Source organism: Solanum verrucosum, unplaced genomic scaffold, assembly GCF_900185275.1.
Source record: "Solanum verrucosum unplaced genomic scaffold, falcon-dt-bn FXZP01000008.1, whole genome shotgun sequence".
NCBI lineage: Eukaryota > Viridiplantae > Streptophyta > Magnoliopsida > Solanales > Solanaceae > Solanum > Solanum verrucosum.
The window spans coordinates 2351324-2377701 of NW_026020195.1; the positions used below are offsets into that span (position 1 = coordinate 2351324).

The following is a 26378-nucleotide window of genomic DNA, read 5'->3' on the forward strand; positions in this document are numbered from 1 at the left end:
CTAAGGGTATTTTAGACTTTTCACTACACCAAATTGCAACATCCTAGGGCTCCTCTTCCCTTATTTCAATTTTCATGAGAAGCAAAAATTTGAAACGAATTACTCTGTGGAAAGGTGACAATCGCAGAAAGCTCAAATTTTGCTGGGAAGCTTCAATTTTGGACAAGGTAACAATGGCTTATTCTTCTTCTCATTACATTGCTATTGAGGCAGCACAACTATTGGTGCTGAGTAAAATTTTTCGCTCTTTTGGTGAAGTACTAGCAGAAAGATAGATACTTTATATAATGGAGGTACGACTACTTTGAAAGCTTCTCAAGGCTTGGGGATTGCAAATATGGTGTGGTGAGGAGATGGTGTGATAGTATAAATTATCCATATCTGATTTACCAAAGTAATACCCTATGTAGCATTACAAAGAAAATTAACAAATAGAAACGATGAATACACAACTGAAGATTAATTAATCATTTACACCCATGTATGTCCTTACTCGTAAATACTAACCATTTCCCCCCTTTCATATGAGGCAATATCTCTCATAATCTATTGCATTATACCATTTTTTTTTAAAAAAAACTTAGTAGAAAAAGAAGTTAAGCTAATCTTGGTGGTTCATTGCATGGAGTGCGGTAGGCTTTTAGCCAAACCAACTAGGTAAAAGAAAGAGAAGAAGAGAATCTAATCGACATGTTACTAGAAACCAATAATCATGACATCTGAAGCTACATTCTCGAGATAGTGTCTTTTCACAAGTTTTGCCTTGATCAAATCCATCTATATGTAGTATGTAAAGTTGAAATAATTTCCCAATCAATTAATTGTTGAAGTACATTCTTTACGTTTGTTGTCATTTTATCTAAGTTAAGGGGTAATTTTATATTTCCTTTCTTTACTTGTAGAAAATGATACAATAAATTATTATATCTCCTATTTTTTGATGTTGTGCAAAGCGTGCCATTTTCTTTATGCAGATTTTAGGACGATTATAGCATTAACACCTGCGAAAAAAATACTTATATGGATAGATCCTCAATTGGAAAAGGTTCTCTCTTAGTGAAAGCAGGCCATGATAAGAATGCCAAATGGCGTAAAAACTATGATCGTACGGCATGGCACTTTAAACTCTAATCTATGTGGAAATTAGTGTTCTAACAGGGACTCTTCACTGTCTCCGAATGCTGGAGTCATCTCATGTCTTAGTTTCTTGTAGTCTTATCTTTGATATGATGGTTAAGTTTTTTCTAACATGATTTTATCTTGTAATAGGATTGCGATGGACACTATTAAACAAGAGAAAGTAAAAAGATTTGAGGAGTTTATTGATCGCCGTCTGAAACCAGATCTAGTTCACGCAATTGCTGAACGGTACTAACAAATATATCATTCACTTCAGTTTTCCTGAACTCGTTTTCTATTACATATATATTTATTTGTTTTGGGGACTTCTTTTCTCATTCACTGTTCAACCCCTTTCCTTGAATGAGAAAGATGTTTCTCAGCTAAACACTTGTCTTATTAAAGGGAATGGATCTTTGATGACCTATAGTTAAAAGGTCTTTTCAAGAATATTCTCGTTTTGGTGGTTTTAAGAATGTTCTTTCGAAACTTATTTGCCATGTTGTTGTATTAATGGTCCAATTGTGTAGTGGAATAAAAAACAACTAAGTGTATTCATGTCAAATTGGGGCTTAAATCTGCAATGTCATACATGTAAATTTAACATTTATATATGTGAAGAACAGGGACGTCCAAACTATTGCATAGGAAGTAATGGAATGATTTACACCCAACATTGCTAAAGTTACCTATGTATGAGAAAAGATGTAATAAGATTTTCTGCACAAAATCTTATGGTGGCCTAACTTTGTTTCATCTTGTTTCCTTCCACTTTATGGCTGCAGGGACAAGGTCTTTGAACAACAAAAGATTTTGTATCCTTTTCATGTTATTATATTGTTACATTACCAACATATAGTTGGATCATTTTTTCAGTCTTTCGGACTTTTAGTAGTAGTTCGCACTTGCAGGTATGTGCGTGGATGAATTGTTTAATTACTTACTTATATGAAAATTGACGTTGGAGGGAGGTCTACATAGTTTTCTTAACTGTATCATTTTTTAGCTCTGATTTAAGAAGTAATATAGAGAATTTGGAGAAGAACAATGTAACTAATCTGAAGACATTGGTTAATATTGGCTCTGAAGTATACCTGCAAGCTGATGTGTAAGTCTTTCTTATCTTTATTTAAATGTTTGTAGAAAATTATTGAATATATAAAAGTTAAGTGATGTCTACTTTATTTGAACATGTATTGATACTTTTTGCTTTTTTTTTTTTTCATTTACAATTGAAAATCTGTATCTTGATGATTTCTAATACCTCAGTATTTTCATCCACTGCATATTGATATTTCTTCCTGAGTTGATCTGACAGCCCAGATACAACACGCATATTTGTTGATGTTGGACTTGGATTTCATGTGGAGTTCACTTGGTCGGAAGCTCTAAATTATATATCAGCAAGGGAGGAGAAACTAGCTAGGTATTTCTAATCTCTGCTTCTATCGGTAGTGTCTTATTTCCATTTGAGGACTTAAATTCAAGTAAAGTCCCTTTCAAAATCTTAACATTGTGTAAAGGATAAGTTGGTCACATGATAAATCCATCTTCTGTTCTTAAGATTTGGAAAATAAGTGCAAAGATAAATATAACATTCAGTAAATTGGCCATCTTAAAAGTAGATCAAACACCTCAAGGAGCATTCAATAGGATGTAGAGTTGGGATCTCTTTCCTGCTAATCAGAAGAGATAGGATGTGTTTCATAAATCTAATTACTGGTAAGTCAGGCACTTAATAAAGGGAGATGAAAAAGTTCGAGTGCAATTTTCCAGTGTCAAAGGCATGTAGTTAGTAGCATATTTTAATAGCCATCACGCCATTTTCCATGCAATGGACTGAGTCTGGCTAGGTGGAGGAATATGCACCAATGCAGAGTCTTAAAAGTTTTCAAGAAACTCAAGCCGTGAAGTTGTGAAGGAAAAGGTAAAAACCTTGTTTAAGCAAAAATTGGCAACTCTAATAGAGATTGTATAGTACTGGTAAAGCTAAAATCTCCTGAACTACCACCTTAATTACGATCCACTGACAGCATAACTCAACTAACAACTCCAAATTATTCTGCTCAAGCATGTTTTTGTTTTCCAGTTTGGATAAACTTTAATCAGACTGTGCTATTGATTAAAAGATAGGAAGATCGAATATGAGCATGTGAATATCAATGTCTAATCAGCTTAGATGTTTGTGCTTATTTTGCTCCCTCTTCTTCTCTATTTTCACTTTAACTTTCTTGGTATTGGAACCACCTAGTTCAGCTCTTGTTTTTTTTCTGGGGTGGAGGGAAGTGAAGGATGGGTGCGTATTTGAACCTTTCACACTCAAGAAAGAGGAAAAACCTTCTCCGCATGTTTTGTGACTTCATTTTTACATGTTTTGAGTGGAAACACTCTGTTCAACAGTTCAAACGATATTCTTCTGAGTCATGTTTCTTGCCTTAAACTAAGTGTAGATCTTTTGCAATTAAATGTGCAGGCAAATAGAGGAATATACACGTCTAATTGCATCAATTAAGGCCCAGATCAAGATGGTATGTGTTTCAATTGTTCACATAATATGAAGTCGTGAGAGAGATAAACCGGACCTTTCTTTTATGCTCCTGATTAAATTACACTAACTGATGAATATTTAATGAAAAAAACTTGAATGCAGGTTTGTGAAGGGATACGTGAGTTGCTCCAGATTCCGCCAGAACGAGCTTACTAAGGTGTATTCGTCTTAAATTGCTAAAGGAGAGAGGATTTACCGCGACAAGAGACCCAAAAAGTGAAGAATGAAGCCAACATAATCTTCTATCCATTGAAAGAGCTGTGCAAATTTAATGTCCAAGGACTTGATTATGTGTTCCTTTTTCTTCTTGTTGAAAAAAATCCTTTAGACACTGAGTGGAATTGGAACCACACCACCTAGTGACTTGTATATTTGTGGTCAATGATAATTGTGTGTTTCTGTAAAGTTTTATTTTGTTGAGCTGCAGTAACATGGACATGAATAACCACGAGTTAGAGGCAGGTTCAACCATTGATGTCTGACCCTCATTTTATATTATTCATTTTTGTGATTGAGTTAGATCAAAGGTTCATATCGTTTCATATGGAATCATTGTATCATGAGATCAAATTCAGTGTCGAAGTTAAATTGTACATAACTATTATATCATGAGATCAAATTCAAAGTCGATGTTACGAAATTATTGTATCAGAAAATCAAATTCAATGTTGAGGTCAAATTGTGAATTCTTCTCATTATCTCTCGTAGAAAGAAGATCCAAAAACCAATAAAAGAATTGTATAGTACCAAATAGCATAGCAAACTTAGGCATTGAAAGATTATTTGGTTTTCTAGCACTCTCCACGTCTATCTTATTTGTATCGTCGAATGAAAGTGATAATTCGACTAGAGAATTAGGAAGTCTTTCGTGCCTGGAATCCAACTCTAAACACTAGGGATCCTTTGGTTGTTGCTTATGAAGAAAATTATTAATGTATTAAAACTAATATCGGTAATGTTTTTAATTGATGAGTAATATACATACACTTATTTTTCTATATTACTAATAACTGAACTCATGAAAACACATTCTAACATGTCGAAAAAAAATATTTTTGTTTTAGAAACGCCTTTTTGTTAGAATGGTACCCTTTACTAGGGTGAGGAATGGACTTGACATTGCCACCACTGATTTCGGCGCCAATTCCAAATTTCTGCAAAATCTCTTCTTCTTCTTCAACGCTATACGGCAAAATTGTTCCTTTCTTCTTCCATCAAGTGGTAAAGTTCCATTCTTTCCTTCAAATACCCTACACCCATTTATCTCTTCTTGTAGTTTCTAATGCTTTGTGTCTTTACTAATCTCACTATATAATTTTATTTGATTATCAGAATAGTTCTCCTCCTAGAGGTTTTTCTTGTGTCAGAAAGGTTTCCATGGCTTGGTGGGAAGGTCTAGATGAAGCTCGTGTTCTTATTGCAAAAGGTACTTCCTTTTAATATACCTTTCTTTTTTTGTGTGTCCTCTAGTTTAAGTTGATTACACCTTCATTAGGTTTTGTTAGCAGAAAAGGAAGAAACTTTCGATTGGGTATTATGGTTCTTTTTTTGTTTGTGAGTGTTCATTTTTATCTCTTGGCTTGAGGTTGTGTCTTTTTTCTTGCTACTGTTTTTATTTTGAGATTAGAGACATAGTACTATGTTAATTACACCTTCATTATGTTTTGTTAGCAAAAAAGGAAGAAACTTTCAATTGAGTTCATTATGTGTGCGATATTTCAATTCTTTGAATATCTTCAACCATTTGGAATCTAAAGGAGTGTCTTGAGCATGTATGTTACTGTAGCTTAAGGATCAGTAGCTACTTGTAACCTTCATCTCCAAGGATGGAGATGGATATTGAAGATTTCAAGACTTGTTGGTTCTTCCAGATATGCTGTTAAACTGATACACTTATCATATAGTCGAATCTTGATTATGGAAATAAATAACTCGTCTTGAGAAAAGAAAGAAAAATAAAATCATCTTGACATCTCTCTTGCTGTGTTGCTGGTACATGGGAACAATGATATGTCAATCTCTTAGATACAGCTCTAGAATCTTCTATACTCACTTGAATGCAATATTAAGATTCTCACTTTGACATTGCAGAGCCTTCTAAGGATGGGAACAAGGTAGAGCAGCTTTTATCTCTTCGACATCCCAAATCTGGTAAATTCCTGCACTTTTCATGCAGCTGCTTGTTTTAGATGTCTTCAATTATGTGTATTTGTTTACTGTTTTTCCTATGATTATAATGCTTTCATGGAAGTGGCTTGAGATATTTTTTTTGTGGATGTATTGAAATTGCTATAGGTCATTTTTTGTTAACCACACCCTAACCTCTTGCTGATTGCCATACTATCTTGTGGGAATTGGTTTGCCACTATGATTGTATTAATAGTCCAGTAACATTGATATAATTTTTTTAAAAAAATTGCTTTTGTGACAGGAAATGCAACATGTTACCTTTGTGTTGATGGATCTCTTCAAGAACTTCACTGGTTCAAGCAATCTTATGGGTCTTGGTTCCTTGGGGATTATGTATGTGAAGGTAAATATTCGTCTGAGCTTGGTCTAAATAACCTTTTCAAAAGCTGATAAATCTGCAGTTGCCCTCGTTGTTCATAATTTGTCTTGATGAACCAATCTCTTCAAGGTAATAGTTTACAGGAACTAAAGCTATATGTTTACGAATGATAAGTGTGTAACCATCTCATCTAAAAGTTTAAGTGGTTAGAGAGCACACTTATATTTAATTAAATATATCTTCAACATCTGAATTTGCCTTTCATTATGCTTATATTTTACCTCTTGTACTCTTTCTAGAGAAGCCTATTGGTTATATCTTCTACTCTTCAAATCAGTCAATGCTATTAGTCATTATTTCTAGAGGAATTGTTAGTGCTTTCTTGGTAGTTTTTTTGTACTCATTTATTTCTCAAAACAGATGGTCGTTTGTATACTGCAACTCCAGTCGATCCAGTTTTTGTTCTGTTACCTATTTTCGAAGAAGCAAGAATGAAGGTATTAATTTCTAACTTCTGAGTTATTTATCTCTCTTAAGTTTCTTATATAAACAAACTGCTAGCAAAAAGTTTATAGTAGAGAAGTGTAATACTTGAAAGTGTGTATTTTACACGTATTGTTGCTTTATAAATTATTTATTAAGAAAAGGAACTGCCTGTAAACTACTTTCATTTGACCGTAAGAACTGTCTACAAAATAGGTGACTCTATTACTCCCTTTCTTCTGAATGACTACATAAGATTCAGATTATCTTCTTTCTCTTTTGGCTGGTTGAGTTTCCTTTGCTGAATGCACCATTTGCAAGAGACAACTGTCTGCCACTTGATGAGCTGGTTTCTAATTGCTCTTTTGTTTATTGTGATAAATGCAGAAAAATGATGATCCAGGAAAGTTTAGGCAAGTGGATGAAATAATTTATGTTGTAGGCTATCCTGGATATCAGCATCTTTCTTCCATTGCTGAGAACTGCATGCAAGTGGTTTGTGATGTCAAAGGTGATAATATACTATTGTCCTATCTCCAGTTTTTTTTTGGTCTTATTATGCTAGATGGCATGACATCTCATATTTTATGGAGTATTCAATAGATATATTATCCATGTATCTGACTTAAAGTTTGTCAAATAAAGTGTAGAGAAAAACATATGAAAATGGTATTGAAGTCTAACATGATGTAATTCATAAAACATTTGAAACTATAACATTTACTTTTGGGTTGGTGGTGAATGTCTAATTCAAGTTAATTAATGCTTAATATTGATGTCCATCCCTCTACCTTTTTTTTTGTCAACAGATGTAGGAATGACAAAGTTTTTTAGGCTTAATGATGAGAAGGTGCTAAAGTGGTTATGCTTGAAGGTCAGACTTCATCCCTTGGGTGGTTTTTTTTGCTCTGAAACAATGTGCTGTGATGATCATGTTCTAGCATTTAGAGTAAAAATCACAACTTTTTGGAAATTAGAAGTTCAAGAGTTATTGTGATTGACTCTCCAGTATCTGATCTTCCCAATCTGTAAAAAGTATGAAAATCCACTTATAACTTGTTCCAGTTAATGGCCTGTAATAGTTTAGCTTGTAGATGGATCTCCTGTTAGTTATGTCTACATTGAGTTCTGAAGATGGTCCAATGATAAGTATGATGTAGTCCACATAGTTATATAAGAAATTTTCTTCCACATGATCTGGCTGCCACTCTGATCCACTGTAGTGTAAATGTACTTGATTATTTGCTATCGTATAACTTGCTACCTGCCCTGTCACTAGGTTTGAGTAGCAACTTATAATAACTAAGAGAAACAGCTTAGCGCCACAGTGCATGTGTTATCTTCTAGCTCGGACTTGGACTTTTTCAAATGGAAATGATGCAACTTGGGTGTAAAATAACTAGATAAGTCATATATTTTCAAAGGCCAAAGGAAACCAACCAGAGTCTTACATAAAAGGAACTAATAATCTCTTCTATTTTGAGGTGTTCTTTATATTTTGGTAGCGTCTTGTTTATATCTTGTGAAGTCTTCTTTGTCTACAATGGTCTATCCATCTTACAGATTGATTAGTCTCTCAGACACAATTTTCATTATGTTCCATGTCTCTATTTTAACTTTTAAGATATTTGTAGGTAATACAATTAAAGAAGACATTGTTGACACTGGATAAGAACTATGCTGCTCGAGATAAGAAAGAAATATGTACGTCTCCTTTTGAATAATGAGTTCGTTAAATTTTTTACACTTAAAACGTTATGATGCTCATAGCCAATTGCAGTCCTTCGAAGACATTTTTTACATCGTTCTTTGTTTGAGAAACTCTTCAAGTATCTTTAATGTATCCTTGGTTTTTAAAGAACCAGGAAATAAGTTTGTTTGGCCAATTCAGCGCGCTTATCATCTTAAATATGTGGTTTCCTGTCATGTCCATATGAAAGCTAAAAGATTATACTAATTAATGCTTTTTGAAGTAAACAGTAACTGATGCAGTATCTATAATTGGAGAGTACTTGAAGGAAGAGCCTTGGTTGAAGCTCCTCTGCAGCAAATTAAGGTATTTCCTTTAACTGATAAATGGCCGAGTTTTTTCTGATTGTTTTTGAAGTTATTTGTCTAGGTATCGTTAGATAGAGGTTATGCTTTTACACAATATCTTAAAAGGCAAAAATGCAACATGAGACAAACAACTTTCAGGACATATTCTCTTATTTACACACTCTGTGTGATGAATAATGTTAATTCACATTTAGCTTCTGAAATAATCCATTGAACTATCTAATGAGTAAGCCTCCAGCTTATTTTCATAATACCATAAGTTTTCTTGTGAAAAATTTGAAGATAAATTACCAATATATAAAGATGATACCTAGATGGGTGTGTTTCCGATGCTAAAAATCAATTGTAAAATTCTGTATTACCATGTTTAAGCACCTGCTTTATGGCTAGCCTGCAAATATGCTGTTGTATGAGTTACAAGGCATGGATGGACTTTCTGGCTTAGATAAGGGGCCAGACTGGTCTTGTTTAGGGGACTATGTTCCTAGTTAAAGTATTCCTCTTGATGCTAACTGACAGTACATTTTATATCGGTGGTGGTTATGTTGTGAAAATCCCATGTCTTCTCTTTACAAGTTCTTTAATTTTTTTGAAGATGGCAACATTAAGTTTCCTCTAATTTATTAACCATTTTATTGTTATCATTATGATTACAGCATAGACTTTCAAGAGGACACAAAAGCGTCAAATTCTGAAATGCATTCATCACCAATGGATAATAGTTTCGAGTCCTTCAATCACGAACAGGTAAGACAACCACTATTAAACTGGTTCCAATCCCATGACTTGGTGATTAGTATGTATTTTCTACGGCACCAGGAACAAGGATAATAAACTGTGCAAGAATATTATCACTCTGTCTTGATGCATCATGAGAAAGATCGAAATTGAATCTTACGTTTACAATATGTTTCTCTCCCAGGCCTAGCCTACTGTAATATTTGTTGCAATTTATGTTTGGGTGAAGCCTACATGTGCATCAAGAACTCATTTTTTATGTTAGAGATTCTTCTTTTCCATTTGTTTCCTGCTTGGGCAGATGAAGGATAAATTTACCAGAAAGTCGGTCTTTAAAAGATATTTGTATGTATAGTTGATGCACACTTTAATAGAGAAATAGTATATTGTTGTGGCAATGATAATATATACACACACTCTATTAGCATGCTGACATAACAGTAGAAAAAGCACAAAGCAAATCACAATAGATTGCCATGAACTTGTCTATTATATAAGATTCTGCTTAATTTATTTACTTTCAGTTTTTCATTTGCAATGTGCATCACTCCTTTTTTTTTATCTTTCCAAATCAGCAGGAAAAGACTACTAAGAGCAAAAGACCGACTAAAAAGATCAAAGCGGAGACCAACTCCCTTAATATCAAAGACATGTTCAGTAGGGCTACTAGGCGTGGAAAATGAAGTTATGAAGCAGCAGAGCACAGATAAACAGAACTAAGAGACTAATCGGAGCAAGGTATTATGAATGTGGAGAGAGGATGACATTTAAAATGTAATTTGAACAGGCTTGGAATGAATCGGATGGCTTAGTTTCTCTGATCTGGTGTCGTTGTTGCTGATGTAAACAGACGGTATCTGTATCCTCTTTACTGTTAATTTCTAAGTGTATGGTATTCATCACTTTGTACCTGCCCTGCAAAACCAGCTGTAAATGCCAAGTCTCTATGAGTTTTGAAATGGAGACAATTTATTGCTCTGTATTCATGCGATATGCGGATAATATTATGATCCAACTGCAAAATTTCATTATTAATACATAGATTGGGCTATGCCTAATCCCCACCTTTGGTGGATTTTTTTTAAAAAAAATAGAGCTTCGAATGGACATCAATTAGGATGACTTTACATTCAATCAATTTTTCATTGCTAATTAAATCATAAATTAACTCGTGATGAAATTCAAATCTTTCTTTACAAAGTCCAAGAAGAAATTTATACTATATGACCTTTTTGGTTATCCTATAAATTATAGAGTATGCTAGAATCACTAAATGCAAGATGTTATAGATTTCTCATTGCATCGCATTAATTATGTTTGAGTAGTCTGATTGTGTAAATATTTTTATTTGGCTTATATATAGACACACATATATCATTTGGCCAATTAAACTATATGAACTACCACTATTTTTATTAATTATATTCCTAAAATGAGTGAGAAAAAATCATCACCGATTGTGAATACTGAAGAAATAGAATGAATTATGGAGCAACTTCCCAAAACTAATAATTTGTTGAATAACTTTCAACTTTATCAGTGGGAAGGATTTTGGTCCACTCTTATCATTTTAAAGGCAGCCATGGTCTTCAAGGCAACCTTCAAATCAGAACCTAATGATGTTCTCTTGGCATCTTCCATGAAAACAGGTTTTTATTAATCAATTGATTTGAGTTTGATTAATGCACTCATCAAGCATTTCATGTTCTTGTGAAAAAATATATATGTTCCATATTTAAGGCCGTGTATTTGGTACGAAGGAAAATGTATTCTTAATTTTCTCTGATGTTAAATATTGTCAAAACATCGTTTATATGTGTTGAGGGATAGGGCGGTGGAGATGGTGGTTGGGGAGGAAGTGTGTGTATGGGAGGGGATGGAATATTGGAGCGTAGGGAGGAGACAATTGGTGTGGGATTCCCATTATGAAACTTATTTTCCTATTCTCGTTAAGAAAGTTATTTTTTTAATCATCAAAACCTAACCTACACACTATGTAGTCTTTCCTTACAATTTTTTTGTTGCGTGTATACATTTAAAAATTAGAGTGCCTTATACTTATATAATTCTTAAGATATTAACTAGTAAAAAAAACTTTATATTTTCATTCTAATGTCTAATGTTTGTCTTATAGGTTCAACATGGCTCAAGGCCATATGTGTATCCATCATGCAAGGTAATAAAGAGGAAGAAGAAGACCTTTTAGTTAAGGATAATCCTCATTTTTATGTTCCAACAATAGAGGCCATGGATTATTATTTAAAAACTCCAACTCATGATCTATACACAATGCCCTCTCTAAAATTATTTCACACACATTTACCTTATAGGGTTTTGCCTGATTCAATCAAAAATTCAAATAATTGCAAGATTATATACATAACAAGAAATCCTAAAGATACCTTAATTTCTATGTGGCATCACCTCAATAATTGTAAGCGTTTAGAAGATCTCTCTCCTTTAGAAGAGGTTGTGGAGAACTTTTGCAATGGGGTTCATCATTATGGACCATTTTTCGAACATATTCTTGAATATTGGGAAGAAAGTAAAAAAAAGCCTCAAAAAATATTATTCTTGAAGTATGAAGACTTGAAGATAGACCCTAAGAAAGAGGTGGCAAAAATAGCCTTGTTTCTTGAAAAGCCTTTTGGTAATGAAGAGGATTTGGAGATAGTTTTGAACAAGTGTAGCTTGGAGAGGCTTAAGAATTTGGAGGTTAATAAGAGTGGATCAACCATCTCTTATGTCCACAATAGTGCATTTTTCAGAAAAGGAGTTGTTGGGGATCGGAAGAATCACATGACACCTGAAATGGAAGAGCAACTTGACAAGATTACCAAGTTGAAGCTTCAAGGGAAGGACTTGAACTTTGATATTTATAAACAAGAAGTATTGAAAACACATTTGAACTACTTGACGTGAATTATTAGTATCATTCTTGAATTATTGACGGTCTTAAAAACATTCATCTATTTGGCTAACTCAACTTAAGTACACCCTGATCTGCCACATAGCATAACAAGTGGTCTCAAACTCTTGTACGAGCGTGAGACTCTTAATAAAAAGCCGAGAGAAATGTTGAAAACACCCCTAATTTTTTGGTGTTTTTTACCCAAGTGGCAAGATCAGAGGTGCATTTAAGTTCAGTTAGTCAAATAGATGGGTATAAAGTTGTTAATAATTTAGAAACGAAACTAATAATAATTCATGTCATCAAATTTATGGATGTTTTCAATACTTCTCACTGTAATTACTACTTTAATAAGCTTTCCTATTACTTCATCCGGATGAGTAATAAGTTAGGGTCGTTGAAAATAATAAAATTAAATGTTTAAGCATCTATCTTCCATGTCTTTTTGTTCTCTTTTTTGAAGTATGAGTCTAGAAATATCTCTTAATTGTTGACACCTATAAAAGTTTATCTTTTGTAATAATGTTGTTATGCACGCATGGAATTTTAATATATTATGGATTGAGTTTTATGTCATTATACTTCTTTGATCTTATTTATGTATTATGCAAAACCTTTTATTTTAATAAGTGATATAGATGAGGTGGTTTTTAAAGCGGCGTAATGTTTTTGAAATTAAAAATACTAAAGTTAGAGGGTCTATTTTAGAAAAGAAAAAAAAATTGTTGATGCGTTAAAATAAAATAGGCAGACAACGATAATGACTTTAGTTAATTAGAAGATATTAATTAATATCCACTAGTCACCGTCTCGAATTTTTAATACTTATAACAGGTAAGATTTTTAATTATTTTTATTTTTAATATTTAAATATAGATAAGAAAATAGTATTATAAGGCAATTTAGACCCAAATTATTTTCTACCTATTATGTATGACATGGGTGGATTCATTGCTTGTCTTTTCTTTTTTTCTTCTTCAAATTTTAGAGATGTACAAAATAAACTTAATTTAATTTACAAAAATATGATATACCATCAAATTGAATTTGACAAATTTATTTTTTTTACTCATCATCATACTTATTAAATTTAATGTGAATGATTTCTAAATAAATGTGTTATGAACCCAACACTGAACCAAGCTATGAACAAAGAAGTAATTGTGTCGAAGAGTTTGGGCCTGTAGAGCAGCGCGTAGGAGCAAAAGACTGAAGAAGCTCAATAAGCTTTTAGGAAATTATATATGGCAGTGAAGCACAGATGGCAGTGGCAGATAGGGGAATATTATCTTTATATTATGCAATGTCTAGAATGTAAACTAGTCAACATAGATAAGACTTCTCGGAGTAAGTTCTTCCATTGAAAATCGAAAAAAATAATATAAATATATATATATATATATATATATATATATATATATATATATATACCTGCCCTGCAAAACCAGCTATAAATGATAAGTGTCTATATGAATTTTGAAATGGAGACAATCTATTGCTCTTACTTCATTTTACCAGTGGCATGTGTGGATAATATTATCATCATCCAACTGCAAAATTTCATTATTAATACATAGATTGGGATATGCCTATCTAATACATAGATTGGGCTATGCCTATCTAATAGAGCTACGAATGGACATCAATTAGGATGACTTTACATTCAATCGATTTTTCATTGCTAATTAACTCGTGATGGAATTTTTTTTCAAATCTTTCTTTATAAAGTCCAATAAGAAATTTATACTATATGATCTTTTTTGGTTATTCTATACATTATAGAGTATGCTAGAATCACTAAATGCAAGATGTCATAGATCTCTTATTACATCACATTAACAATTACGTTTAAGTAATGTAAATATTTTTTACACTCCTCCTTCCCCTATATATAGACACATATATCATTTGGCCAATTAAACTATATGAACTACCACTATTTTTATTAATTATATTCCTAAAATGAGTGAGAAAAAACCATCACCAATTGTGAATAATGAAGAAATAGAGAGAATTATAGAGCAACTGCCCAAAATTGATTATTTTTGGAATAAAATTCAACTATATCAGTGGGAAGGTTTTTGGTCCACTCTTACCACTGTAAAGGCAGCCATGGTCTTCAAGGCAACCTTCAAATCAAAACCTAATGATGTTCTCTTGGCATCTTTCATGAAAACAGGTTTTATTAATTAATCAATTGATTTGAGTTTCATTAATGAATTCATCAACTATTTTATCTTCTAGTGGAAAAATATATGTATTATGCGAAACCTTTTATTTTAATAAGTGATATAGATAAGGTGGCTTTTAAAGCGGCATAATATTTTTGAAATTAAAAATATTAAATTTAAAGTGTATTTTAGAAAAAATGAATTTGTTGATGTGTTAAAATGAAATAAGCAGACAATGCTAATAACTTTAGTTAATTCGAAGATATTAATTAATATCGTCTCGAATTTTTAATGCTTATAACAGGTAAGATTCTTAATTATTTTTATTTTTAATATTTAAATATGGATAAGTATATAGTATTATAAGGCAATTTAGACTCTAATTATTTTCTACCAAATGTCTATGAGCTTTGAAATGGAGACAATTTATTGCTCTTAATTACTTCAAACTCACGCCATGTGCGGATAATATTATCATCATCCAACTGCAAAATTTCATTATTAATACATAGATTGGGCTATGCCTATCTAATAGAGCTACAAATGGACATCAATTAGGATGACTTTACATTCAATTGATTTTTCATTGCTAATTAAATCATAAATTAACTCGTGATGGAATTTTTTTTCAAATCTTTCTTTAAGAAGTCCAAGAAGAAATTTATACTATATGATGTTTTTGGCTATCCTATAAATTATAGAGTATGCTAGAATCACCAAATGCAAGATGTTATAGATCTCTCATTGCATCGCATTAATTACGTTAAGTAATTTGATTATGTAAATGTTTTTTTAAAACGACTCTTCCTTCCTCCATATATAGACACACATATCATTTGGCTAATTAAACTATATGAACTACCACTATTTTTATTAATTCCATTCCTAAAATGAGTGAGAAAAAATCATCAGCAATTGTGAATAATGAAGAAATAGAGAGAATTATAGAGAAACTGCCCAAAACTGATCATTCGTGGAATAACATACATCAACTTTATCAGTGGGAAGGGTTTTGGTCCACTCTTATCATTTTAAAGGCAGCCATGATCTTCAAGGCAACCTTCAAAACAGAACCTAATGATGTTCTCTTGGTATCTTCCATAAAAATAGGTTTTTATTAATCAATTGGTTTGAGTTTGATTAATGAATTCATCAACTATTTTATCTTCTTGTGGAAAAATATATATGTTCCATATTTAAGGTTGTGTATTTGGTACGAAGGAAAATGTGTTCCTGATTTTCTTTGATGTTAAATATTATCACAATAGCATATATATATACTAGTTTTTTGACATGTGCGTTGCACGTGAATAACAATTTTAAATATATATGTTATAGTAAATAGTACTGTTTATTTAAGCGAAGATTTGAATAATAAACTTAGCAAAAAATAATATTGCAGATTCTTTTGTGAATGTTCAATGTGGATCGTCATATATATCTCTTATTAATGCAAACCTTTTATTCCACTAATATTACCTTATAGACAATAATTGATCTATATATTTTTTTGGTTATCTAACCAGATGTGCTTTGCATGTGTATTCCACATTAAATTGTTTAGATGTCTTATGAACATGTGAAGAGAACAAATACATTTTATATATTCACATATTTTCATATTTGTTGTGAGTTTTTTTTATAGAAAAACTCAGAACATTTTAAAATAATATACTTTGAAGTTAGAAGATCTTGTTAACTTGATAATACATTTGTGACATATATAATACTTTAATTTAAATACAAATACCTACCCAAATATAAATATATATTTGCATTAATGAAAATATTTATCTCATAAAATTAACTATTAAATAAATAATAAAAATTACTAATACAAACTTCAACATGCGTTATTACAAGTCATATGAACTTTTCTTCGTCTAAAATACTAAAATATTAAGAAATAGTATATAAGTAAAACAAAAGGGCAATACTTATATAACTATTTTGAAGAAAAATTCCCGAGAGTCTAAATCACATAAATAATATTGATAAATAAAGTCATTCATTTGTCTTGAGCATAAAAAACAAATCATGACAATTCTCTAAATTTTGGAAAAAATATTCAGAGGCATATATCTCTGTCACAAGAGAAAATGTTAACATAAACAAATGAACTTAGACTACAAAATTTGGAACGTTACATATTGATGTATATATTAAACAAAAAAATAATGATTATATCATCAAAATTATTTTCCTCAAGTACTCGAGGTTACGGAATATACCCTCTTAGGATAGAACGACTTACTTCATCATATTAGTGGTACCTCATATTCCGCTAAACTTCAAACTAACTCAACGATAATAAATGACACAAAAAAAATTAAAATGCAAGAAGAAGAAGAGTAGAAGTTAAAACAAATTGTGGTTGAAAACTGAGAGGAAACCCCTCTATTTATAGTCAACAAAGGGTAGTATGAACAAATATTTTTTGTGTCTTATCTGAAAAGTCATGACCTTTTCGAGAAGTCACAACCCTTTGGAAAAGTCACAACTTATTGAAAAAGTTACAACTCTTTGGAAAAGTCACAACTTATTGAAAAAGTCACAACTCTTTGGAAAAGTCACAACTTATTGAAAAAGTCACAATTCTTTGGAAAAGTCACAACTCATCGAAAAATCACAACCCTTCAAAAAAGTCACAACTTATCGTAAAAGTCACAACTCATCGAAAAAGTCACAACCTAAGTTAGGGATATTATAGTAATTTAACATTCAAATTAGGAGTTCATGCTTTTAAGGTAAATATAGATAGATATATATATACATTGGAGAGTATAAGGAGGAGACGATTGGCGTGGGATTCCCATTATGGAACTTATTTTCCAATTCTCGTTACCGAAGTCATTTTTTTTTATCATCAAAACCTAACCTACACACTCTTAAAATGTGGTCTTTCCTAACAATTTTTTTGTTGCGTGTACACATTTAAAAATTAGAGTGCCTTATACTCGTATATAGATCTTAGGTCTACCTTTCATCAACTATATATTTTCGTCAATCCCAACTTGTAACTTTTTACACATCAATGATCAACGAAAATTATATATTTTCATTCTAATGTCCGATGTTTGTCTTACAGGTTCAACATGGCTCAAGGCCATATGTGTATCCATCATGCAAGGTAATAAAGAGGAAGAAGAAGACCTTTTAGTTAACGATAATCCTCATTTCCATGTTCCAACAATAGAGGCCATGAATTATTATTTAAAAACTCCAACTCATGATCTATACACCATGCATGCCCTCTCCAAGATTATTTCACACTCATTTACCTTATAGAGTTTTGCCAGACTCAATCAAAAATTCGGATAATTGCAAGATTATATACATAACAAGAAATCCTAAAGATACCATAATTTCTATGTGGCATTTCTTCAACTATGATTGTAAGCGTTTAGAAGATCTTTCTCCTTTAGAAGAAGTTGTGGAGTACTTTTGCAAAGGGGTTCATCCGTATTGGGAAGAAAGTAAAAAAATGCCTCAAAAAATATTATTCTTGAAGTATGAAGACTTGAAGATAGACCATAAGAAAGAGGTGGCAAAAATAGCCTTGTTTCTTGGAAAGCCTTTTGGTAATGAAGAGGATTTGGAGATAGTTTTGAACAAGTGTAGCTTGGAGAGGCTTAAGAACTTGGAGGTTAATAAGAGTGGATCAATCCTCTCTTATGCCCACAATAATGCATTTTTTAGAAAAGGATTTGTTGGAGATTGGAAGAATCACATGGCACCAGAAATGGAAGAGCAACTTGACAAGATTACCGAGTTGAAGCTTCAAGGGAGTGGCCTTGAACTTTGATACTTATAAACAAGAAGTATTGGAAACACACCTGAACTATTTGACGTAAATTACTAGTTTCATTTTTGAATTAGTGATAGTCTTAAAAGAATCCATCTATTTGGCTAACTCAAATTAAATACACCCCGATTTGTCACATAGTATAGCAAGTGGTCTCAAACTCTTGTACGAGCGTGAGACTCTTAATAAAAAGCCGAGAAAAGTATCGAAACACCCCTAAATTCTTGGTGTTTTTCACCCATGTGGCAAGATCAGAAATGTATTTAAGTTCAGTTAATCAAATAGATGGGTATAAAGTTTTTAATAATTCAGGGAAGAAACTAATAATTCACGTCGTCAAATTTAGGAGTGTTTTCATTACTTCTCTCTATTGTAACTACTACTTTAACAAGCTTTTCTATTACTTCATTCAAATGAGTAATAAGTTAGGGTTGTTGAAAATAATAAAACTTAAATGTTTAAGCGTCTATCTTCCATGTCTTTTTGCATCTCTTTTATGAAGTATGAGTCTAGAATTATCTATTAATTGTTGACACCTATAAAAGTTTATCTTTTGTAATGTTGTTATGCACGCATGAATTTTTTATATATTATGGAGTGAGTTTTATGTCATTATACTTCTTCGATCTTATTTATGTATTATGCGAAACCTTTTATTTTAATAAGTGATATAGATAAGGTGATTTTTAAAGCGGCGTAATATTTTTGAAATTAAAAATATTAAATTTAGAGTGTCTATTTTAGAAAAACAGAATTTGTTGATGTGTTAAAATGAAATAGCAGACAACGCTAATGACTTTAGTTAATTAGAATGTCTAATGTCAAAGTGATCACTAACAAACTCTAAAGGCCTAAAAGTTTCATTTCTTATTCTTTTAACATTAGGACTTGACAAACCTCTATGCTTAAATCCATACAATTTAAGCACTTGATTATCTGCAAAATTAAAAGCTCTTTCCATACTTTTTCAAACACTTTTCAACTGGATAATCCCCATAACTTCCACAAGGCTTACAACCAACAAAATGTGTCACAAATGGCCATCTCTTATCTCCAAAACCTGGATGATATTTTTTGAATCATTTCTTCATATCAATCCACTAAACCAACCCAATAACCATGTAAATAATACGAATTTTCAACAAAAAGCCTTGTTCATCCACTTATTATTCCTCAATATTAACATGTATATCAATGTTGTATATCCAACTGCAAAATTTTCATTATTAATACATAGATTGGGTTATGCCTAATCCCCACCTTTGGTGGATTTTTTTTTTTAAAAAAAACAATAGAGCTACGGATGGGCATCAATTAGGATGACTTTACATTCAATTGATATTTCATTGCTAATTAAATCATAAATTAACTCATGATGGAAATTTTTTTCAAATATTTCTTTACAAAGTCTAAGAAGAAATTTATACTATATGATCTTTTTGGATATCCTATAAATTATAGAGTATGCTAGAATCACCAAATGCAAGATGTTATAGATCTCTCATTGCATCACATTAATTACGTTAAGTAATTTGATTATGTAAATATTTTTTAAAACAACTCTTCCTTCCTCTATATATAGACACACATATCATTTGGCTAATTAAACTATATGAACTACCACTATTTTTATTAATTCCATTCCTAAAATGAGTGAGAAAAAATCATCAGCAATTGTGAATAATGAAGAAATAGAGAGAATTATAGAGAAACTGCCCAAAACTGATCATTTGTGGAGTAACATTTATCAACTTTATCAGTGGAAAGGATTTTGGTCCACTCTTTTCATTTTAAAGGCAGCCATGATCTTCAATGCAACCTTCAAGACAGAACCTAATGATGTTCTCTTGGCATCTTCCATAAAAACAGGTTTTTATTAATTAATCAATTGATTTGAGTTTGATTAATAAATTCATCAACTATTTTATGCTCTTGTGAAAATATATATATATATATGTTCCATATTTAAGGTTGTGTATTTGGTACGAAGGAGAATGTATTCCTAATTTTCTCTGATGTTAAATATGATCACAATAGCATTTATATATATGTATTGAGGGATAGGGGAGGTGAAAATGGCGGTTGGGGAGGAAGGGTTGAGGGTGGGGGAGGAAGAGTGTGTGTGTGGGGGGGGGGGGGGTGGAATATTTGAGCGTTGGGAGGAGACGATTGGCATGGGATTCCCATAATGGAACTTATTTTCCTATTCTCGTTATGGAAGTCATTTTTTTAATCATCAAAACCTAACCTACACACTCTTAGAATGTGGTCTTTCCTTATAGATTATTTTTTGTTGCGTGTATACATTTAAAAATTAGAGAGCCTTATATTTTCGTCAAGTCCAAATTGTAACTTTTTACATCAACGAAAACAAGATATTAACTTATAAAATAAACCTATATATTTTCATTCTAATGTCCGATGTTTATCTTACAAGTTCAACATGGCTCAAGGCCATATGTGTATCCATCATGCAAGGTAATAAAGAGGAAGAAGAAGACCTTTTAGTTAAGGATAATCCTCATTTTTATGTTCCAACAATAGAGGCTATGGATTATTATTTAAAAACTCCAACTCATGATCTATACACCATGTCCTCTCCAAGATTATTTCACACACATTTACCTTATAGGGTTTTGCCAGATTCAATCAAAAATTCGGATAATTGCAAGATTATATACCCAACAAGAAATCCTAAAGATACCATAATTTCTATGTGGCATTTCTTCAACTATAATAGTAAGCATTTAGAAGATCTCTCTCCTTTAGAAGAAGTTGTGGAGTACTTTTGCAAAGGGGTTCATCCGTATGGACCATTTTTTGAACATGTTCTTGAATATTGGGAAGAAAGTAAAAAAAGGCCTCAAAAAATATTATTCTTGAAGTATGAAGACTTGAAGATAGACCCTAAGAAAGAGGTGGCAAAAATAGCCTTGTTTCTTGGAAAACCTTTTGGTAATGAAGAGGATTTGGAGATAATTTTGAAGAAGTGTAGCTTGGAGAGGCTTAAGAATTTGGAGGTTAATAAGAGTGGATCAATCTTCTCTTATGTCCACAATAATGCATTTTTCAGAAAAGGAGTTGTTGGGGATTGGAAGAATCACATGACACCTGAAATAGAAGAGCAACTTGACAAGATTACCAAGTTAAACCTTCAAGGGAGTGGCCTTGAACTTTGATACTTATAAAGAAGAAGTATTGAAAACACACCTGAACTATTTGACGTGAACTACTAGTTTCATTCTTGAATTATTGACAGTCTTAAAAGCATCCATCTATTTGGCTAACTCAACTTAAATACATCCCGATCTGCTACATAGCATAGCAAGTGGTTTCAAACCCTTGTATGAGCGTGAGACTCTTAATAAAAAGCCGAGAGAAGTGTTGAAACACCCCTAAATTCTTGGTGTTTTTCACCCATGTGGCAAGATCAGAGGTGTATTTAAATTCAGTTAGTCAAATAGATGGGTATAAAGTTGTTAATAATTTAGGGACGAAACTAATAATTCATGTCGTCAAATTTATGAGTGTTTTCAGTACTTCTCTCTATTGTAACTACTACTTTAATAAGCTTTTCTATTACTTCATCCTGATGAGTAATAAGTTAGGGTTGTTGAAAACAATAAAACTTAAATGTTTAAGCGTCTATATTGCATGTCTTTTTGTATCTCTTTTATGAAGTATGAGTTTAGAAATATTTCTTAATTGTTGACACCTATAAACGTTTATCTTTTGTAATGTTGTTATGCACGCATGAAATTTTAATATATTATGGAGTGAGTTTTATGCTACTCTATTATAATTCTTCGATTTAATTTATGTATTATGCGAAACCTTTTATTTTAATAAGTGATATAGATGAGGTGGTTTTTAAAGCGGCGTAATATTTTTGAAATTAAAATATTAAATTTAGAGTGTCTATTTTAGGAAAAAAGAATTTGTTGATGTGTTAAAATGAATAGGCAGACAACGCTAATGACTTTAGTTAATTAGAAGATATTAACTAATATCCACTAGTCACCGTCTCGAATTTATAACTTATATAACAGGTAAAATTCTTAATTATTTTTATTTTTAACATTTAAGTATAGACAAGAAAATAGTATTATAAGGCAATTTAGACTCTAATTATTGTCTACCAAGTATGTATGCCATAGGTGGATTCACTGGTTGTCTTTTCTTTTTCTTCTTCTTCAAATTTTAGAGATGCACAAAATAAACTTAATTTAATTTTAAAAAAATATGATATACCATCAAATTTAATTTGACAAATTTATTTTTTTGCTCATATCGTCAGACTTATTAAATTTAACGTGAATGATTTTTGAATAAATCTGAAGTTCAGCGAACGAATTTCAGAAACCTCCTTTTACGTTTTTCTATGTTAATAACTCCTGACGGTATAAAATAGTCAACAGAAATAAGAGACTTCTCGAAGCAAGTTCCTCCATTGAAAATCGACAAATAATATATATATATATACCTGCCCAAAACTAGCTGTAAATGCCAAGTCTATGAGTTTTGAAATGGAGACAATTTATTGCTCGTACTTCATTTTACTAGTGGCGATGTGCGAATAATATTATGATCCAACTGCAAAATTTTATTATTAATACCTAGATTGGCCTATGCCTATCTAATTGAGCTACGAGTGGACATCAATTAGGATAACTTTACATTCAATCGATTTTTCATTGCTAATTAAATCATAAATTAACTCGTGATGGAATTTTTTTTCAAATATTTCTTTACAAAGTCCAAGAAGAAATTTATACTATATGATATTTTTGGCTATCCTATAAATTATAGACTATGCTAGAATCACTAAATGCAAGATTTTATAGATCTTTGATTAATTACGTAAAGTAATCTGATTATGTAAATATTTTTTAAAACGACTCCTCCTTTCCCTATATATAGACGCACATATCATTTGGCCAATTAAACCATATGAAGTACCACTAATTTTTATCAATTCCATTCCTAAAATGAGTGAGGAAAAATCATCAATAATTGTGAATAATGAAGAAATAGAGAGAATTACAGAGAAACTGCCCAAAACTAATCATTTTTGGAATAACTTTCAACTATATCAGTGGGAAGGTTTTTGGTCTACTCTTCCTATTATAAAGGCAGCCATGGTCTTCAAGGCAACCTTCAAATCAGAACCTAATGATGTTGTCTTGGCATCTTCCATGAAAACAGGTTTTATTAATTAATCAATCGATTTGAGTTTGATTAATGAATTCATCAATTATTTTATGTTCTTGTGGAAAAATATATATGTTCCATATTTAAGGTCGTGTATTTGGTACGAAAGAAAATGTGTTCTTAATTTTCTCTGATGTTAAATACTGTCACAACATCGTTTATATGTGTTGAGGGATAGGGGCGGTGGATGGGATTTCATTATGGAACTTATTTTTCTATACTCGTTACAAAAGTCGTTTTTTTTAATTATCAAAACCTAACCTACACGTACACTCTTAATTAGAATGTGGTCTTTCCTTATAATTTTTTTGTTGTGCGTATACATTTAAAAATTAGAGTGCCTTATACTTGTATATAGTTCTTAGGTCTATCTTTCATCAATTATTTATTTGATGTCAAGTCCAAATTGTAACTTTTTACATATCAATAATCAACGGAAACAAGATATTAACTAAGAAACAAAACTATATATTTTCATTCTAATGTCTGATACTTGTTTTACAGGTTCAACATGGCTCAAGGCCATATGTGTATCCATCATGCAAGGTAATAAAGAGGAAGAAGAAGACCTTCTAGTTAAGGATAACCCTCATTTTCATGTTCGAACAATAGAGCTCATGCATTGTTATTCAAAAACTCCAACTCATGATCTATACACCATGCCCTCTCCAAGATTATTTCACACACATTTACCTTATAGGATTTTGCCAGATTCAATCAAAAATTCGGATAATTGCAAGATTATATACATAACAAGAAATCCTAAAGATACCATAATTTCTATGTGGCATTTCTTCAACTATAATTGTAAGCGTTTAGAAGATCTCTCTCCTTTAGAAGAAGTTGTGGAATTCTTTTGCAAAGGGGTTCATCCGTATGGACCATTTTTTGAACATGCTCTTGAATATTGGGAAGAAAGTAAGAAAAAACCTCAAAAAATATTATTCTTAAAGTACGAAGACTTGAAGATAGACCCCAAGAAAGAGGTGGCAAAAATAGCCTTATTTCTTGGAAAGCCTTTTGCTAATGAAGAGGATTTGGAGATAGTTTTGAACAAGTGTAGCTTGGAGAGGCTTAAGAATTTGGAGGTTAATAAGAGTGAATCAATCGTCTCTTATATCCATAATAGTGCATTTTTCAGAAAAGGAGTTGTTGGGGATTGGAAGAATCACATGACACCTGAAATGGAAGAGCAACTTGACAAGATTACCAAGTTGAAGCTTCAAGGGAGTGGGCTTGACCTTTGATACTTATAAACACACCTAAACTACTTGACGTGAATTATTAGTTTCATTCTTGAATTATGGACAATCTTAAAAACATCCATCTATTTGGCTAACTCGACTTAAATACACCCCGATCTGCCACATAGCATAGCAAGTGGTTTCGAACTCTTGTATGAGTGTGAGACTCTTAATAAAAAACCGAGAGAAGTGTTGAAACCACCCCTAGATTCTTGGTTTTTTCACCCATGTGGCAAGATCAGAGGTGTATTTAAGTTCAGTTAGTCAAATAGATGAGTATAAAGCTGTTAATAATTCAAGGACGAAACTAATAATTCACGTCATTAAATTTAGGAGTGTTTACCGTACTTCTCTCTATTGTAACTACTACTTTATTAAGCTTTTCTATTACTTCATCCTGATGAGTAATAAGTTAGGGTTGTTGAAAATAATAAAACTTAAATGTTTAAGCTTATATCTTCCATGTCTTTTTGTATCTCTTTTATGAAGTATGAGTCTAGAAATATCTATTGATTGTTGACACCTATAAAAGTTTATCTTTTGTAATGTTGTTATGCATGCATGAGATTTTAATATATTATGGAGTGAGTTTTCTTCGATCTTATTTATGTATTATGCGAGACCTTTTATTTTAATAAGTGATATAGATAAGGTGATTTTTAAAGCGGCGTAATATTTTTGAAATTAAAAATATTAAATTTAGAGTGTCTATTTTCGAAAAAAATAGTTTGTTGATGTGTTAAAATGAAATAGGCAGACAATGCTAATGACTTTAGTTAAGGGAAAATTGTTTATAATAGCAAACTATTAATTCAAATTAAATGCTATAATCATAGTTTGATTTAATTGTACCCCATAACAAACTGTTGTTATTTCGCCTCTCTCCTGATGAATCTCGCTCACCACTTTCGTACTCGTTGGGCAGTCTACCTCGCTTCTCTCGCTTTTATACACACACAAATGTATAAAATGCGTTTGTGTTTGTATAAAGCGGAAGAATATATATACATATATTTTTGTTCCCCTCTCTCCCCTCTCCCAGATCTCGGTCGCCACTCTCACTTGCCTCTCTCACTTTATACAAACACAAATGTATAAAATGCATTTGTGTTTGTGTTTGTATAAAGCGGGAGAATATGTATACATATATTTTCGTTCCCAGATCTCGCTCGCCACTCTCACTTGCCTCTCTCACTTTATACAAACACAAATGTATACATTGCATTTGTGTTTGTATAAAGCGAGAGAAAATTGTATATACAAATACAAATGCATATATTCTCGTCCTATACACTTATGATTATACAAATATGATCTTCCCCTGCCCAGTTTTCTTTTGTCTTTCTCTCTTTCTCGCTTTATACAAACACAGATATACAATTGATCTTTTGTATATGTATACCGAAACAAATTATACAATTGTTTTATTTTGTATATGTGTAGTGAAATATACATATTTATGTTTTCTATGGAGCGCAATTATGTAAACTATAGTTATAGCATACAAATATAATTTTTATGTTTGCTATATGTGAAAGTTGCTCGTTAGTTAATTAGAAGATATTAATTAATATCCACTAG

At 31.7% G+C, this 26378-nt stretch overlaps 4 protein-coding genes and 1 pseudogene across 5 annotated transcripts; all 5 read left to right on the forward strand.

Moving 5' to 3' along the window:
• Positions 1 to 1271: 1271 nt before the first annotated feature.
• On the forward strand, positions 1272 to 3937 carry LOC125829706 (uncharacterized). The gene is made up of 6 exons (XM_049508898.1): positions 1272 to 1368; positions 1905 to 1934; positions 2126 to 2227; positions 2438 to 2545; positions 3593 to 3647; positions 3770 to 3937. The coding sequence occupies exons 1-6, from the start codon at positions 1277 to 1279 to the stop codon at positions 3821 to 3823; spliced, it is 441 nt and encodes a 146-aa protein (XP_049364855.1). The 5' UTR covers positions 1272 to 1276; the 3' UTR covers positions 3824 to 3937.
• Positions 3938 to 4757: 820 nt separating this feature from the next.
• On the forward strand, positions 4758 to 10155 carry LOC125829735 (uncharacterized). 2 transcript variants are annotated; one of them, XM_049508927.1, is made up of 11 exons: positions 4758 to 4888; positions 5000 to 5093; positions 5759 to 5818; positions 6099 to 6200; positions 6597 to 6673; positions 7047 to 7170; positions 7469 to 7533; positions 8294 to 8363; positions 8640 to 8715; positions 9374 to 9464; positions 10031 to 10155. In XM_049508927.1, the coding sequence occupies exons 1-11, from the start codon at positions 4775 to 4777 to the stop codon at positions 10136 to 10138; spliced, it is 981 nt and encodes a 326-aa protein (XP_049364884.1). In that variant the 5' UTR covers positions 4758 to 4774; the 3' UTR covers positions 10139 to 10155. The 2 variants fall into 2 exon arrangements, with proteins under 2 accessions (XP_049364884.1, XP_049364883.1); XM_049508926.1 differs by lacking the exon at positions 10031 to 10155 and having other exon boundaries at positions 4793 to 4888; positions 5017 to 5093; positions 9374 to 9563.
• A 571-nt stretch (positions 10156 to 10726) lies between these two features.
• LOC125829737 (cytosolic sulfotransferase 7-like) lies at positions 10727 to 12546 on the forward strand. The gene is made up of 2 exons (XM_049508928.1): positions 10727 to 11104; positions 11590 to 12546. Exons 1-2 carry the CDS (start codon positions 10942 to 10944, stop codon positions 12375 to 12377), a joined length of 951 nt encoding a protein of 316 aa, XP_049364885.1. The 5' UTR covers positions 10727 to 10941; the 3' UTR covers positions 12378 to 12546.
• A 1754-nt stretch (positions 12547 to 14300) lies between these two features.
• On the forward strand, positions 14301 to 18342 carry LOC125829738 (cytosolic sulfotransferase 5-like; annotated as a pseudogene).
• A 4988-nt stretch (positions 18343 to 23330) lies between these two features.
• Positions 23331 to 24800, forward strand: LOC125829681 (cytosolic sulfotransferase 5-like). Its single transcript, XM_049508867.1, has 2 exons — positions 23331 to 23547; positions 24058 to 24800. The coding sequence occupies exons 1-2, from the start codon at positions 23331 to 23333 to the stop codon at positions 24798 to 24800; spliced, it is 960 nt and encodes a 319-aa protein (XP_049364824.1).
• Positions 24801 to 26378: the final 1578 nt, after the last annotated feature.